General features: G+C 41.0%; 2 protein-coding genes across 3 annotated transcripts; one reads left to right on the plus strand and one right to left on the minus strand.

Moving 5' to 3' along the window:
• Nucleotides 1–20: 20 nt before the first annotated feature.
• Nucleotides 21–2,644, plus strand: LOC122622077. Of its 2 annotated transcripts, XM_043800248.1 has the most exons (3): nt 21–276; nt 348–539; nt 1,816–2,644. In XM_043800248.1, exons 2-3 carry the CDS (start codon nt 401–403, stop codon nt 2,274–2,276), a joined length of 600 nt encoding a protein of 199 aa, XP_043656183.1. In that variant the 5' UTR covers nt 21–276; nt 348–400; the 3' UTR covers nt 2,277–2,644. The 2 variants fall into 2 exon arrangements, with proteins under 2 accessions (XP_043656183.1, XP_043656182.1); XM_043800247.1 differs by having other exon boundaries at nt 24–539.
• Nucleotides 2,645–9,476: 6,832 nt separating this feature from the next.
• Nucleotides 9,477–10,427, minus strand: LOC122621748 (zinc finger protein 134). The gene is made up of 2 exons (XM_043799722.1): nt 9,779–10,427; nt 9,477–9,715 (listed from the first exon to the last, which is right to left on the minus strand). The coding sequence occupies exons 1-2, from the start codon at nt 10,425–10,427 to the stop codon at nt 9,477–9,479; spliced, it is 888 nt and encodes a 295-aa protein (XP_043655657.1).
• Between the last annotated feature and the right edge of the window lie 2,972 nt (nt 10,428–13,399).

The raw sequence follows: 13,399 nt of genomic DNA on the forward strand, positions 1-13,399 counted from the left end.
CGAATCCCAAAAGAATGTTACCGTACGCATTGAGAAAAAATATTTGTTCAGTCTTCTCTTCCGAAAGAAAACAAAGGCAAAACAGTTTATAACAATTGTTTACCTGTACAACAATCAGTTGTTCCGTGAAACAAAGACTATATTAGCAATCGGCCCGCCAACATTATCATAAAAGAAAAAAACAAAGACCTTCAAGGCCACTGGCTAGGGGTTCTCCGCTAACTTACCAGACTTGCTTTGCTGCAGCTGGAACCTGGCCCTCTACATTTCCTAATGGTGAAAACAGCATAGCTCCTACCAGTCTTCTACAAGCACTATTAAGATGAGCTTGCACACACGTGCTTTAGTCTTCTCCACCTTCTTCGGCAGCTGCCTAGCTATCGGCCTCTTGCTCGTCAGCATGACCACTAACCACTGGGTGCGGGCCACTCCACTCCGCGAGAACTCAACGGACGCCAAAGGCGAATTCAACTTCGGACTCTTTTACGGCAGCTACCACCTGAATCCTGGATTCGGAGTTCGCACAAATTCGGTTGATGGTGAGCGAATAAAGTAACCGGGGATAACGGGAAACACTAGCTAGATGGTGATCCACTCATTACCTGCGTGAATTGGATTCTTTAAACTCCTTGGCAACTTTTTAAATACACGAATCCGCGATTATTAGGGCATGTATTAGTTCAATACCTACATACAGGGCCGGCGACACAGTTTCATTTGGGGTGGGGAATGGATTTGGACACCCATGTGGGCACGGCAGGTTTGGGCGGTTTGTGGGCGTGTCAAAAAGTTTTTTTTATCAAATCGATAGAAATTTACAAGACTAATAAAACTAAATAAAAAAACATTTTTGAAAAGTATGGTCGTGGCAGCTTTGGGCACAAGCATGCACATTGTATAACAAAAGTCTGCCAAACAATCACCCACTAAAATTAATGTAATTTATATACCTGTGACTTGCAGCTCAAGATGCATGAGCGTTAAAATATCCCGGGATAAAAATTGCAGAGACCTTTGATACATGAGCATTGCATGTTTGTTTTAAACGCATTCATACCCAAAAACATAAACTTTTCTATATTGTAATTCCTAAAAATATGGGTTAAAACTAAATTGTTAAATTGCCTCTTAATAATTACACAAGTGACACAATTTTTTTTAACTTTCTGTTTAATTCTTCCAGCAATATTGATGAGCAATATCAGCCAGATAATGATAATTTCGTTAAAATTTGGGTTTAAAACGTTTAACACCCACAAAAATGTCGTTCTTTTAGTATTATAAAAAGCTCTTGAGACTATAGCATAATTAAATTGTAAGCAACATAGGAGAAACCAGAGAAAGAGAGAAAATTGTATAGTCGAGCTGACCGAATATCAGATACCCGTAACTCAGATAGTGCAAATGCGAAGAATTTAAACATTTTTCTGGCAAATCGAAAGAAATAATAATAATAATAATAAAATGGGAAAATATATGGAATTTAATAAAATTGGGGAAAACAATGAAATGAAAAAATGGCCAAATGGTCAAAACCGATAAAAATAGGAAAGACAAACCATTTTTTTTATTTTCTGAGATTTTGACGTTCTGACGGACTGACTGACTTTGCTAGATCGACCCGGCTATGATCCTGGTCAAGAATTTATTTACTTTATATGATCGGAAAAGCTTACTTCTACCTGTTACATGCATTTCAACGAATTAAGTACGAAACGTCATTAAAGCTGAAGCTATTTATAAAATGTACAATTTCTTAATTTAATTAATTTCTTAATTCACTATAACCTTCGTTATTTCTCACGATATTTTCAGTGTACACATATGTTCGGACAGAAAATGGCGATACCAGCTTCTGGCTCTGGCTACTTACCACCGTAGGCACCGGCTTCGCACTACTGGCCTGCGCTGTGGCCGCAATCGCCGCTGTCCTTAAGTCAGCCTCTGCGGCCAAAAGAGGAGGCGCAATGATTCTTCTCCTGACCTCCAACATTTGCGCTGCGGCAGCGCAAATGGTGGCGTTTTTGGCTTGGCTGGTGCAGTTCTACCAATACTTCATACATAACGTTCTTTTAACCGAGCACCAGCAGCAACACTGGTATAGCAATGGACTGGCCTATCTTGGTTACAGCTTCTACCTGGTCGTGATATCTACCGTCGTAGTGCTGCTGAATATCGCAGTCCTGATGTATGCCCGGCGACGAGAACTCCGCGACCGACAATGCTTGGAGGCGCCAAGTGACGATAAAAACAAGGCCGCCATAATGCTGTACTAAGGAAGACGAGAAGAATTCCCAAATGAACCTCTACAAATCTGCTTGACAAACGTACGAGCAGCGACATTTAGTAATCTCAGTGGCTCAAATATTTTTGCCTTACTTAATGATGCCTTTACATTGCCAACAACAAGGACCGTCTATATACTCATTTCAATTTATGGTAAATAAGCGTTTGCCCGTATGATCTTTCAGCGGAATAAGAGAACCTTAAGCGCACAGCACTGCCAGCACCTATTTATATATCTTTTACATCCATATACTAAAATGTCATTTTTTCATAACGTGTATTTACTGCCATCGGCAGCCAAGTATTTTTATGTGCATATTTACAAATAAAACAACAGTCATTGTTCAAAAATAGAAAACTTGAGCGCTTTGTTTACTAATTGATCCATCAGATCGAGTCCACCCTGGGGGAATTGGGAATTAGCTCATTGGAAGAGCACACGATACACCTCCGCAAAGTAAAAGGAACTCCAAGAACAAGTAAATTAAAAATAGGTCCGTATGTCAAATCGCTGATGAATTGTCAAAGAATCCTACCTTTTCCCAAATGTCAAAACATTTTTTCGGTCGGAAATAGTCCGGACCTCACAGTGAGCGCAATATCTAAATGTCATTACATTCAATTTCGCAAAGAAATCAATTATATATTTTCTATAAGAGCAAATGAATATATCTGTTTCCTTTTCGGGACCTCTGACGGCTTGTGCGACCCCAAAAGGAACGCGGCACCTTCGGTTGCAGCAGATAGAGCCAATTATGTCATCATTAGTTTTCAGGGCTCATGTTGATGTGAAAACGGTTCCGTACTTCCGGCACCACCTACTGTTTGCTTTTTGGCCCGATGTCCTGCTGGGTAACTCTCGGGTGTTCTTTGGTTAGTTCTTGGTGTGATGCTGTGACATTGCGCAAATTTTTTTCGATTCGTTTTTGAATCTTGATCGCTGCCTTTGCTGGCGATGGACAACAGGAACTTTTCCAAACTATCTCTGATCTTTCTGGCCCGCGACTTATCTTGGTAAACAGCTTAGGACCACGTGTGAGGATTTGGGCAAACCAGGCGTTTCTACTATCTGTGTATAAAAGGCATTATGCAAGATCTGGCGTTAGGATTAGACCGCAAATTGCGTATATATTCAGACACTGTTTCCTGTACGGGGCTCAGGTGCCTAGCTCGAGCTCGGCGAGATTAGGGAGCGGACAATCAACTTATTGTAAGAGTTTATGTAGACAAATCGTCGTTTAGCGGTTTCGGGACATACCCAGTCATCCGCCTAGGATCTGCCGGCAGACCCCTGGGAAATACGATCGCAAACCGCTGCAGATGAAAGGAATATCTTCAAACTGGGATTCTTAAGTAATTCCGAAATGCCAGAGATAACCTATGCAAACATAATTAACTGGAAAATTTGATAATCGAATACAGGAACTTATTAATAGATAATTGATTCCGTTTACTTCTGGGAACAGTGACGCCTACTCCCGCTCGGTCTGCTTGTTTACTTGAATTGCACCTTAATTTTGATGGAGCAGAGCTCCTCTATTTATCTTAAAAACATTTCCATAACCGCAAAACAAGCAGGCTTAAGAACTCGGGGGGTTTTGCTTCTGACGGCTAATAAATAAATTAAATTATAAATTTCTCAATTAAATGGATCCTCTGACTAGTTGGACAGAAGTCTTTTACCCCTCCTGCTCTCGTTTTGGCACTGTCCCGCTTGTTCTCATTCATCCCTGTCCGAGCCACAAGGGATGAGGGTTGCTGGGCCAGGGGATGAAAATAAAACAGTCATCACAGCACTTTCTAGACTGAGGAGAACTGGCGCTGAGAAAGGTAGCCGACTCCATTTTTTATTCCGACGCACTCTTTGCTTGTTTCGATCCTTGGGGTTTCGCAGTGCTTCTATTTCAATTGCGAAATTATGGCCAGTATATTTTTCTATTAGTGATACAAAGGACAGTTCAATTCCTCAACATGTGCGCTCTGGGTGGGCAGGATAGTGTCACTGATAGTCCTGTCAATTAGCACCTTGCGAACTTTTTTCGGACCACCCGAGGAACCTTGACTGTTGTTTGGCCTCTTTGTGGTTATGAATGGTCCTACATTGTTTTACGATGTCTGAAGGTTATCAATTGCCAAAATACTTTCTTGTAAGAAAGCAATTTCTTTCGTTTTCATATTGTCTGTGCAACAAACCAGAATTGTACCGAAAAATCTAAAGCAATTTTAAGATATCTTGCGGTTAAATTATTTATTCCGGGAAAACCAAGGACTAATATCAGTCTTTTCTTTACTTCTTGACCTAATACTGCAACTGCGTGAAATGACTAATGACTAATATCAGTCTTTTCTTTACTTCTTGACCTAATACTGTAGCTGCGTGAAATTTGTTTATACTATTTGTTGAATTCATACTTGAAAAAACATTACCTATATGGCACTTTCCCCTTTTTGTAAAATATTTAGATGATACTTATATTATTTTATAGTTAATAGTCTTTCCACGCAGGCTGAATAATAAAACAAGAGAAAACGCTATAGTCGAGTTCCCCGACTATCTGATACCCGTTACTCAGCTAGTGGAAGAGCGAAGGAGAAATTTCAACACTGACAGTTGGCGGTTTGTAGGCGTTAGAGTGGGCGTGGCACAAACTTCTTCGACAAATCAATAAAAATTTTCAAGACTAATTCAAAAATTAAAAAATTATAAAAACATTTTTCAAATGTGTGGGCGTGGCAGCTTTGGGCGGTTTGTGGGCGTTGAAGTGGGCGTGGCAAAAAATGTATTGGCAAATCGATAGAAATTTACAAGACTAATACAAAAATGAAAAAATATCAAAACATTTTTTAAAAATGTGGGAGTGGCAGCTTTGGGCGGTTTGTGGGCGTTAGAGTGGGCGTGGCAAAAAGTTTTTTGGCAAATCGATAGAAATTTACAAGACTAATACAAAAAAGAAAAAATATCAAAACCTTTTTCAAAAATGTGGACGTGGCAGTTTTAGGCGGTTTGTGGGCGTGGGAAAATGAATCGACAAACTTGCACTGCTTCTATGTCTCTGGAGTCTGTATGCTTAATCTGCACTTTCTAGCTTTTGTAGTTCCTGAGATCTCGACGTTCATACGGACTAACAGACGGACGGACAGACGGACATGGCCAGATCGTCTCGGCTATTGATCCTGATCAAGAATATATATACTTTATATGGTCGGAAACGCTTCCTTCTGCCTGTTACATACTTTTCAACGAATCTAGTATACCCTTTTACTCTACGAGTAACGGGTATAATTACGTTAAGAGTTTACGTTTTCCCACATTTTTCGTCATAATACTAGTCTCGGCCCTGATGTTTTTGCCATATCGATGAAAATTGGAAAAATAAATGCTAAAATGAAAAGAATCATCATATTTTTCAAAAGTGTGATCTTGGCAACATTAATAAACTTGCATTGCGTCTAGGTTTCTGAGATCAAGGCGTTTATATGGACAGACGGACATGGCCAGATCGATTCGGCTAGAAATCCTAATTAAAAATGTATATACCTAATAGGGGCCTAATTAATTTTATTATTTAAATCTTAATTTTTCAATGATACAAAAGAGCTATAATTTTGCAATTGATAAATGTATTTAGGGAAGCGTTAAAAATATCAAAAAGTCGGGAAAAGAGTAACAAAACTTAGAATATAAATATTCATAATAGTACAGATAAATGTAAGAATGTAAGCTGAATAACATCGAAAACCTTTTTTTTTTATAATATTTTCAATTAACATTAAGACTGTTTATGATATAATCAAACGATTTTCATCAAATTATAACCGAAATTATTTACTATTAGAAACAGGTGTATACGGAATTACAACGCTTTAAGAACGAAAGCAAATAATCTAAAATGTATTTTCCATAAATTAGCTAGAATGTTCTTATGGCAGCTATATAATAAAGTCGTCAAAATTTGATAAAATAAAAATAGAAAAAAGAAATTTATTGAAAAATTTGTGTGTACCAAAAATCACTTAATAATTTCATATAATATAGTCGTCCAAATTCGATTAAAACAGACAACAAAATTTAATTGAAAAATTTGTGTGTACCAAATAAAATCACGTTATGATTTTATTTTCAATTATTTGTATTGCACCTAAATGATATAGTGAACTGATCCGGTCCGTTTTGACTTATATACTTCCTGCATTAGAATGAAGGGTTTCGCGAAAGTTTCATGCTCTTTGCTTAAAAATTTTAAAATATATATAGGTTTTAACAATATTTTGCATCAGTATAATTAATATTGCAAGTAGGCCTTTCTAAGTGTAATCTGGTTTAAGGGTTTATACGAATCTAAAAACTTTTAAGTAAAAAAAAATATTAGTTGTAATCTTTTGTAGTAATAGTTACTATTTCTATGGCTCTAAGAACAACAGTATTAAACATTTTAATTATTTTCCCAGAGTAGGTACTGATATATTTTAGCATCAACCGACGAGTCGATCACGAATGTGATCGTTAGTCCGTCTGTGCCTACACCATCTAAATGTCCACAAAACTGTAAAAACCCTCCCAATGGCTTATTTTTATTGCAAGTATAAGTACAAGTCAAGTTCCCTGACTACTCCCTGACTACTTAGCTACTGAAAGTGCGAACGAGAAATTTTAACATTTTTCTGGCATATTTATAGAAGTTAGAAAATACAATAATACAAATTTAAAAATGTTTCAAAAGGGCGGGCATACAAATTTTTGTCGGCATATAGGCGCTAGAAGGGTCGTGACCAAATCGTACCGATTGAAATTCTAGTCTTTAAAGTTTCTATCGATATGCAAAGAACTTTTTTCCAAATCACTCTAACGCCCAAAAAATTTTGGAAGATGTTTTAAAATTTGTTTACCTGTTACTCGTAGAGTACCCACCCTAACGCCCACAAGCCGATCAAAACTGCCACGCACACACTTTTCTGTATTTATACCCGTTACTCGTAGAGTAAAAGGGTATACTAGATTCGTTGAAAAGTATGTAACAGGCAGAAGGAAGCGTTTCCGACGATATAAAGTGTATATATTCTTGATCAGGATCAGTAGCCGAGTCGATCTGGCCATGTCCGTCTGTCCGTCCGTCTGTCCAACCGTCCGTCCGTCTGTCCGTCCGTCTGTCCGTATGAACGTCGAGATCTCAGGAACTACAAAAGCTAGAAAGTTGAGATTAAACATACGGACTCCAGAGACATAGACGCAGCGCAAGTTTGTTGATTCATGTTGCCACGCCCACTCTAACGCCCACAAACCGCCCAAAACTGCCACGCCCACACTTTTGAAAAATGTTTTGATATTTTTTCATTTTTGTATTAGACTTGTAAATTTCTATCGATTTGCCAAAAAACTTTTTGCCACGCCCACTCTAACGCCCTCAAACCGAAAAAAACTGTCAGTGTTGAAGACTCGCCTTCGCACTTCCACTAGCTGAGTAACGGGTATTAGATAGTCGGGGAACTCGACTATAGCGTTCTCTCTTGTTTTTTTTTATTTCTTTCAATGTACCAGGAAAATGTAAAACTTTCTTGCCCGCACTTCCACTAGCTGAGTATCGGTTATCTGTCCGGAAACTCGACTATAGAGTTCGGAAATAATTTACTCTACCTATTACTAGGAAAATCCCGGACATTCGGTAAGCCCTCGTCGATTAATTAAAATTGCCCGATTATTAATAGCCGCTCGGATTCGAGGTAATATTCATATAGTGGTCTTGAAAAATAATTGTTTGAACTTTTTGCAGAGAATGGTCTCTAGTGTTCGCCCAAGAAGTTTTAGGTACGGGGTGTATCTGGAGCAAAAAGTCAAAATTGTAAAAGATCGAATGGAGAGAGTATAGATCAATGTGTCACTTGTGCAATGTGAACGACGACGCATTGTCTGACCGATATGAAAATGTTCTCAGTCCCAAAGGGACAATAAGCAGGTAGGAGGCAGGTAATGTAAGGACTGCACGCCCCTATCAAGCGGACAATTTTTCGATTGTCCGGCAAGCTGGGTGTCCAACTAGAGCCGCTTTCATAACCTGCTCCCATTGTCCGCTTGTAGAAGTCACATTGATAAAGACCAAGGATCACTGTTCGCACAACGAATTCCGAAAAAAAACTCAAAGGTAATTTTTCACTTCTCGCAGACACCATGTCTGGGTCGCTTTACTCAGGTGAACCATTTCATTGTTTTAATGAATGACGCAAGCTGTCAGGTGAGAAATGGCGAATCTACGTGGGGACATCTGGATCGAAAAAGGACTGTGGGAAAGATTACCCGCGACACCACTGTACTTTTTCACTTAGTTTTGGTGCTGATGTTAAAAGACAAATTCTGCTCGCTGTGGCTTGGCCGGTTTCTGCTTGTCTGGATTGCTGTTTCATTTTTGTCAATTTGTGAATGAAATTTGGATAGATTCGGACCAAATGACTTGTGCATTTTAATCCTTTTATGACAGTGCAAATATGATTTTCCGATTTGCTTTGATATTGGCGGCATGACGAGCGGGTTGTCACATGATCTGGTTAGCGGGAACTGACAGTAGATAATGGTTCTTGGCCAATAGGTCCTAATGCAACTTATGCATCAAAAAAATTGGTGTGCAAATTATTAGGTTTTATGTACACCGCCTTATTTCTAACACAGCCCAAGTAAAAGCGTAGAGATTTCGGTTTCTTTTTTGTAAAATGTTTTCTTGTGTATTTTGTGTTGTAAATATAAATCGTATAATGTAACTCTCAAATTAAACTATGATCGTATAAGTTATTGTATAAATCGTTTGTTTCTGGTAACTCTGGTTGATCGGGGTCAACTTAGGCGTACATTCGGGTATCTCTTAAATTTCTTAATCGCTTAGCATATGAAAAAGGATCACTTAGGTATTATTTACACATGTGCCGAATTTTATAACCAGTCACGTAGCTGGAAGTGTAAATATGCGTTAAAAAATAAATATCTCAATATTTGCATATATCGTCGGGGTCTCAAGATAGCTAGCGTTGATTGGGCTTGGTGAGTGCGCCACATTGCGCCAGGTACGGCTGAGGTAGTTGTGTCTACGATTGGCTAGGCAGTTTTGGTTGGCATTGAGTTTCGTTGGATTCGGTAGAGCTTGTTTAAAGCGTGCAAGCGCTTTACAGATCGCATGATAAGGGGAAAGCTGGCCAGGATTCCCCTCTCAGTAGCCATAAAGGTATGGGTACATGGGCACGAAGATGGACGGGCCCAGCTGGCGCTCCAGCGGCATATGCGTCTTCATGTGCTTCTTCAAGTGGTCGCGGCGGCCGAACTTTTTTCCGCAGGCACTGCAAGGATACGGCCGCAGTCCGGTATGGATTCGTTTGTGGCGCGTCAGTTCCTCGTTGCGGGTGAAGGTCTTGCCGCATGTGCTCACGTCGCACTTAAATGGGCGTTCGCCTGCAGGACAAAATGGGGAGAAGTGAGTGGGTCTGTCGGTGTCGGTTGTATTGGTCGACTTACCGGTGTGGATGCGAATGTGGCCTTTCAGCTGGCCGTTGTTTGAAAAAGCCACGTCGCAGTTGGGGCACTTGAACTTCTTCGGCCGCTGCTTGCGGCTGTTAAGCGCCTTCAACTGTGCGTCCTCGGCCATTACGCGGGCATACTCCTGCTCCATTAAGCCCATAGTGAACGGGTCCATGCCGAAGTTCGGGACGGCAGTGGGCGTGGAGGCGGCAGCGGCTGCTGCGGCGGCAGCAGCGTAGTAGAGATCGCTTGCGGCCGACAGAAATGGAGCGTGCTGGGGCTGGGGAGCTAAAGGTGCGGTGCTGGAGGAGTGCGTGTCCAAGGGCGACTGGGGCTGCAAAAAGACGGGGTGCGGGGCGGCATCCAGCAGCGGGGTGGAGGTGCGGGTGTAGCTGCTGTGGTTCAGGGCCTCCTCGTAGCAGGACTTGCTGCTGTTGCTGCTACTTGAGGCGGAGGAAGATGCGGAGGAGAAGTCCCTGTCGCAGTCGTGGCCGAGACTGCTGCTGGGCAGCTCCGTCTTGATGGTAATGCCCTCCGGCTCCTGCTTCACTGTCCTTGGCGCCGAGGTCGCCGCCTGGCGCTGACTGTCCCAGGGTCGGAAAAGGCGCGCGTAGGTTTGCGGTGGATGCAGGTTAATCGTCGACATTTTGCAGTCGATTATCTAGTTTTGATGGAAGGTCTAAATGGCTCTCTCGCGACAATTAAGCACTTGGATGGATAACTTGTGATTCAGATTTTGATGGGCTTTGCTGTGCGGAGCAGTGTGTGCGCTGCGAGATCTCGACTCGAACTGAGCTCTCCTGCCCCGACGCCTCTGAATTTAAGCCCAGGACTCTGGCTACCTACACTTCGTATACACAGGCAGTCATTCGTCCTGCGCTCACACACATACACATACGCACACGAAGACGGAGAGTCGCTTCATTCATCGATTATTTGTCTGTCTGAAAATGTGCGAGCGAGAGGGATGCTTTCGGGGTGGGTTTCGCTTTCAGATACGGGTCCGGATTCGGTTTGGTTTCGAGGGCACAACAATGGCGGCCCGTTTACACACACAACCGCAGCGGAAGTACATAAGGGTCTGGCGTGTGTGTGTAGTCCTGCGTGATTTCCCGACCCGGAAAATCAAACTCTCCGGTCGAGTGGCGGGCAGCTTTCCATTCCGTACTACATTTATTGGGCCCAGGCAATTCTCGCGGCGCGGTGCCTCTGATTTAGGCGCAGCTTTAAGCAGAGCATTTACGTTTCACGCTTTTGAATTGTACCCTGACCCGCCCACCATGCCCCAGAGCCTCCCGGGTGGTTGGTTTTGCGCTTGGATTTGTCTCCTCTCCCACTCCCAATCGCAGTTTCTCTGCCTGCCCCCCGTCCAGACACAGATACTTTTCCAAATATATAACTCGCTTATCTGTGGTTTGGGTTTCCTGGGCCCGATGTGGCAGCAATTTATTATTGAATTAAGTGCTTTTTTGGAGGGTGGGTCAGCGTCAGCCCGAATATGCAAAGTGCGGGCCAAGCAGCTGGGCAGAATGTGCCGCGATTGCCGGGCTTGAGCGTGTTGTTCAGTTGGTACAGTTGTCCTAAACTTAATCCTTGAGGGTGCTTGAGAAAAACTTTACTGCCTCGAGGAGGCGTTTGCCCTTACGATTCGGGCTGCAGATTACGAGAAAGATACAAGACTGAATGTGCGTTGCCACACCTAATGTTTGTATACAGTACGCGATTTCCATTTGGCTGAGCTGATTGAACATAGGCCTTTTGATATTACTGGATTTAGTTTAAATTTAAATTAGTTTTTGATTTCAAAGTATTTGGCATCAATTAGTAACCTCAAAAAAAATGTATGCCTTGATAATGCTGTTAAATTTACTTTCCATTTTAAGTTTTTCTTATTGATTTGAGTTAAATGGACAATGTATTTAATTTTAACACATAGCCGCTAATGTTTCCCTCCATAGCATGAGTAGTTGTGTTCTGAGTTTAGGCTTATTTTCCAGTCAACAATCATCGGAAGCTAAGACTTCCATAAATTATGATAGAGCTCCTGATTAATCGATTTACGAGTATGTATGTCTTCTATTGTTGTTGTCAAAAGCCTTGGGCACAGAAATATAGTTCTATGTATGTACATATGTATACTTGAAATAATTTCGAAATTTTTGTAATAATTCTGATAAAGATATTGAATATAGCTTATAATCATAAAATTTATTTAGTTGCAAAGTAGTTTAAAACAAAAAATGCAGAATTAAATGAATATTCGTTTTTGTTGTCGAAAAAAAGTATAACACTGCTGTCATAACGCCAACGCGAGTTTAACTTTCTAAAAGATGTCTGCTTTCTAGGGAAGGTGCTTTCCGCAGGCCATTTAGAACAAAAGGGAAATCATTTGGGTTACGTCCAAGTAATGAAACGGCATGGCTGAGTTGCTGTGGGTTTGTTAGTACCACCTATGTGGAGAACCTGCCATAAAACGCAGTCCACGGAGAGCATTTCATTCACTATTTAGCTCATTTAGAAAATTCATTCATAAACTGGGATTGCCGTAATCAGGGCCGATCCTGCGATCAGGATGGTTGGTCGTTTGGTGGGTGCTAGGTAGATAGCCGATTGGGTTGGTTTGAAGGTGGCGAAGTTGTAAAATTCACCAGCTTATTTGCGTAGGGTTAGACTTCGGCTTGCAGCCGCCTGGGATTTTCCGCCATAGATTCTTTAATGAGCGCCGGTATTTCCACGCAATTGTCTTCAAGCCCGACGGGTCGTAAAATGCAACCTACCTAGCACAATGAGGCACAATACAGCACAGTATGAAAGGATGTTATAAAAAATTAAGATAATTAGATAACCACTCGGCCAGCGAACGTAAATTCATTCATGGAATGCCAGGTTTGCCTGGCACGGCTAGCTGCATTGTCCGATGTCTGATGGCTCGTCACCAGGAAGTACATTCGAGATAAAAACATGACGTAGTATTCATATTCATATTTCATATTAGAAAATGTTGCATGCACTCGTGCTGGAGTTGGGACACGCCACATATGGGGAAAGTACGTGGACTGTTGATATAGGATGGACGCAGACCAAGGGAAACTTCCAGTCTATCTAAACTTCATTCGGCGTATTACTTTGTCCACAGGATACACAAGCAATATTACGTTTTTAAGAAGTGGAATTGCAAGGTTTATTAAGCTAGACTTGATCCCCGCTAATAATAGCCATCATCCCAAGTGTGTGAATTAAATAGAGTTTCAACGATCACATAGATTACGGGATTAAGATAGGAGGTTTCAATAAGCCTCCAGCCCACTGTTTGGTGATCCTGTGCCGAAATATTGGAAGTACGGGAGATTACGGAATAGCTAACCAATCACTGCTTTTCACGACTCTCATCTGAATGATGTTAATAAAGTAAAGGGTTATTATTACATTATAATAATAACATGTCACCCAATGTTAGTTCTATAAGGAAACCAAATTACAAGATAACAGATTTAACATTTTTAATGTAAAACATTCAAAAACCCATAGGATATTTCAATCGTTGACCAGTATATAACAGGTAAAGTGAAAACTTGATAACGATAGAAATAAAATTGATTTAAAAAAAATGGAAAAAAT

Source organism: Drosophila teissieri, chromosome 3R (genome assembly GCF_016746235.2).
Source record: "Drosophila teissieri strain GT53w chromosome 3R, Prin_Dtei_1.1, whole genome shotgun sequence".
In the NCBI taxonomy this organism is placed as follows: domain Eukaryota; kingdom Metazoa; phylum Arthropoda; class Insecta; order Diptera; family Drosophilidae; genus Drosophila; species Drosophila teissieri.

Coding starts and splice junctions, on each gene's coding strand:
- LOC122621748 (XM_043799722.1), bottom strand. CDS start 10,427: ATGTCGACGATTAACCTGCATCCACCGCAAACCTACGCGCGCCTTTTC. Junction 9,716..9,778: donor CCACATTCGCATCCACACCG/GTAAGTCGACCA, acceptor TTTGTCCTGCAG/GCGAACGCCCATTTAAGTGC.
- LOC122622077 (XM_043800247.1), top strand. CDS start 323: ATGAGCTTGCACACACGTGCTTTAGTCTTCTCCACCTTCTTCGGCAGC. Junction 540..1,815: donor TCGCACAAATTCGGTTGATG/GTGAGCGAATAA, acceptor CGATATTTTCAG/TGTACACATATGTTCGGACA.